This window comes from Hippocampus comes, unplaced genomic scaffold, assembly GCF_001891065.2.
Source record: "Hippocampus comes isolate QL1 unplaced genomic scaffold, H_comes_QL1_v1.1 scaffold19, whole genome shotgun sequence".
NCBI classification, from domain to species: Eukaryota; Metazoa; Chordata; class Actinopteri; order Syngnathiformes; family Syngnathidae; genus Hippocampus; species Hippocampus comes.
This window is the reverse complement of record NW_017805148.1, coordinates 384,229-388,162: the sequence shown is the minus strand read 5'-3', so window position 1 is coordinate 388,162 and position 3,934 is coordinate 384,229. Positions and strand designations below refer to the sequence as shown.

The window sequence follows — 3,934 nt, the reverse complement described above, 5'->3', positions numbered from 1 at the left end:
TATATATATATATATATATATATATATATTAATAGTTTAAGCTATTAATATCGGCAATTGAACTTTTGGGTGGCATCAATTGTGTTTTTTTTGCCATTCGCAGGAGGGCTCGATCTCTGTTACTGAAAATATATCACAAACGATTCTTTATCTTAAATTGGGCACTAATTGTACTTTATGTTGAGCAGCTAGATGTGAACTCCAACCACTAGAAATTGCAATACCGACCTTTCTATATATCATCTTGAGTTGTTTACCACCCTGCTTTTTCCACTGTCAACACCACAAGCACCGTACAGAGTGCAGTGAATTATGTGTGTACCTGGACAGTAGTGTAAGCTTCTGCTCTAACATAATCTCCAGCTTTTGAGCCTGTTTGGAGAGCCAGTGGTCCACGCCATGGTAGCGGTAGCAGTTCTCCAACATCAGCCTGAAGTCAGCCACAAACTCTGTTATGCTCTGATACTCCAGGCTGACAAACTTCTCCTCCATCCTCCGCAAGCACATGGACTGCTTGAGCCTCGCCTGACCAGGAGCGCAGACACCACCGACACCACACTGGACCTCCTGATGTCCCACGGCGTGGAGGAACAGGCCGGTAAGTGCCTTGTGCTTGTCCAGAAGTAAGCCAGAGAAGATCCTATAGGCTTGCTGGACCTCATTGGTCATGGTCTCCTCAAAGTTGGTGGTGACACAGACTTCGGGGAGCGAAATGTCACTGTTGGAGAAGTCGGACATGCCATCATTGCTGTTCGCTGGGTGGTCCCCAGGAGCGACAGTGCTGAGACCGTCCTCGGACGCTTCAAAGTCCATGTCATCAGCGCAAGCCCTTGTCCATACAGAACCTGAAGACATGACGCCGGACTTGGCCTAACCCTTATGGATGAGAGTGTGCAAAGTGTTCACAGCTGTCCATCATATTGTTGTTGTGATGGAGAATCCTACAATGAGACAAAATGAGTGGTTGTTAGTTGATAGGTGAAAACGCTCAAGACTGTAGAGACGATTGTGGACTAGGGTTGCAATGGGGTGGACATTGTCTATGTAAAGTTAAGTAGGGAATATTGGAAAATTATACATATAAATATAAACATTGTTTCGTCATCAATTTGCTAAACAACCTTCAGGGTCACAGCTGAGATGAAGCCTCTGCCAGCTGACTTCAAGTCAATCTCTGTGCGCGGGTTTTCACATACTTTGGCCAATAAAGATTTTTCTGATTCTGGTGTCAAAATGACAGCAAGTAGAGGGATTTAATCATTAAATCCTTATGCCTATCATTCAATTTCAGCACGCTACCATTTCAAGTCACTGCCATTGACACAACTAATTATTCAAACTTCCTGTGACGGCTCACAGCTTACACTTCTAAATTTTACATACCCACCGCAACTTTTTGTTTTGGTTTACATCCACACGAGCGCGCTTGAGGTTAGCAGTTAGCCTGCTAGCTTAGAAAGTAAACAAAAGTTTCTTCTTCGTCCAACCTGGCGATACATTTATACAATAAGCACACAAACACGTTAAATCAGACCACGTACCGTAACATTTTAAACGCAGCTCAAAATCCCACCGAAAGCACTGATCTTTTTATTTTATTTTATATTTTATTTTATTGCCAGGAGAATAGCGGTCAGTTTGCTAGAGCTAGCTACTCACGATTGTCTACCGGACTTGGCCTACAGTTGCTCCGCTCGGTCTCCATGGTCGCGTCGCATTAAACGTCGTTTGGGCAAAAAGTAAAGTAAAGAGGGCGACAGCTCATGTCGGAGAAATGTCAATGGCGGTGAGCTGATGGCTAATGCTAAAGCAAACGCCGTGTTATTAGCCGGGCAGGCGAACCCTCAGCGGAGAATCCCAACAAGAGGACGGCATTTCATTCGAATTAGCCGTCTGGGCTAACTGAGTCGGGGGGCGGGGGGCTTTGGAAGTAGAAAACAAGGGGATGTCAGAATCGTAACTTTTGGAGACAAATGCGTTTTCCCATACGGTGGTCATACGGGCTTACTTTATCTCAGTGACGTCAAAAGCGCTGAGAAAATTCCACTCATTCGCCAATTAAATACCGACGAAGCTCCTCGGCCACCATACTTTTGGAAACGAATGAACTATCTCCATCCATCCTTATTTTGGTGACATATTGTGTATAACCATGATCAAATAACAACATTACAAAGATCTTAAACACCCTGTTAAATGTCAAACTCGAGCCACAATACTCTTATTTCCCATCGCTAGATGTCGCAAGAAGCCGAGGCATCACTTGTGAAGCTTTCAGAGATGTTCTTCCACAAAGGGATACACCCTACACAATTAAAACATATCGACCTCGAGAGACGATAATGATTAGTCAAGTCAAGTCACATTTATTTATATAGCCCTTAATAACAAACAGTTTCAAAGGGCTTCACATGCCCACAGGTGACAAATATTAACGACATCCCCTGACCTTAACCCCCAGGAGGGCAAGGAAAAAAACAACATCTGGGGAAAATTTGAGAAACATTGAGAAGGGTCCGTAGATGGTCGAATCTCTCTTGCAGTATGACCAGGCTGCAATGGATGCCGATTGTGAAAGTGCATACATAAAATTTAGTTGTGTTGAGCGCTTGTGCAATCACACATAACAAAAGTAACAATTTACAAGGTGACTTAAACTAAATTATTTTCCGTCAACATACTTGTAGACAAGTACGTCTTTCAGGTACTTTCTACCAAACTGGTGGTGAACACTTTTGTTTTTGTTGTGAACGGCGCCTTTAAAAACAGAGCGGAAAGTCTCGCGGCCGAGATCTCGCGAGACTCAATTGGCGCCGCGACCTCATGTGAAACACCATCCGCACGAGCCACAGCACACACTAGTCCTCCGACCGACGTTTTTTTTGCCTCTGCGGCGAAAAAACCGCGATGGAGATTCGGATTGCGTTCGTCTGAACCACCGCGCCCCTTTTTAGGAATCCGACAATTCCCCCGCCAACCATCCAATCGCGCATTTTAGTCGAGACGTTTTTAAACAGGGGCGGCGCGACGATGTGGATTCAGGTCCGCACCATAGACGGGAAGGAGACCCGAACCGTGGACGATCTGTCCAGGCTGACCAAAATCGAAACCCTCCGCGTGAAAATTCGGGATATCTTCAACGTGAGCCCGCAGCAACAGCGCCTCTTCTACCGGGGCAAGCAGGTAGGCTACCCTGGTCACGCAACATTCGTCTTATTTTATGTATTTATGTCCATGCAGCGAAAAACTAGTGACACTCGGTGGCTTCCTGTTTTGATAGGAATTCGCCAATAGCTGTTGCGCAAGAAACCCCCCTCCGCTCTCTGTTTTCAAAGAGTGGTCCTCACGGTCATGTCAAGTTGTTTTGGGAGTCCCCCTGCACACACAACATGCGCCGTGGACATGTTTGTTTACATTGACGCGGTAGACTGGGAGAGAGCGGAAGGAGAGCACCCATCCACTTCACCAATGCTGTTTTGCACGTTAGCATCAATTAAGGTCATTACCTCATTATATCTGTTTGGTTAAAACCGAGGTGGCAAAAGTATTCATCCTCTGTACTATAAGTACAAGTACAGATGCTTGACTTTAAGTACAAGTACAGATACTTGAGTAAAACAAACTGAAGAACTGTGCCAACGTCTTTTGCAGCTCAAGAAAGTTCAGGTTCCAAACGCAGTATCAAGTACTGAGCCAAGGTTTTTTTTTTCAGTTCAAGAAAGTTCCGATTCCAAATGGAGTATCAAGTCCAGGTATCTTATTTGAAGGTATCGGACATTATTGGAAGCTGCCGATACCAGCCACGATACTTAACACGCACACACACAGACAGATCTACCTATCTGTCTATCTATCTATACACACACACACACACACACACACACACACACACACACACACACAAAATCTGACATCAAGCAAGTAGTCCTCTGCA

At 44.9% G+C, this 3,934-nt stretch overlaps 1 protein-coding gene across 2 annotated transcripts in view; it reads right to left on the bottom strand.

Annotated features, from left to right (window-relative positions):
* Window positions 1-2,096, bottom strand: part of LOC109514709 (uncharacterized protein KIAA2026-like) — an 11,005-nt gene extending 8,909 nt beyond the window's left edge. Inside the window, exons 1-2 of one of the 2 annotated variants that reach the window (XM_019868027.1) lie at window positions 2,009-2,096; window positions 323-941 (exon numbers count right to left, since the gene is read on the bottom strand). In XM_019868027.1, the coding sequence (XP_019723586.1) occupies window positions 323-855 (533 nt within the window). In that variant the 5' untranslated portion in view covers window positions 856-941; window positions 2,009-2,096. The other variant, XM_019868026.1, reaches the window with a different exon arrangement.
* Window positions 2,097-3,934: the final 1,838 nt, after the last annotated feature.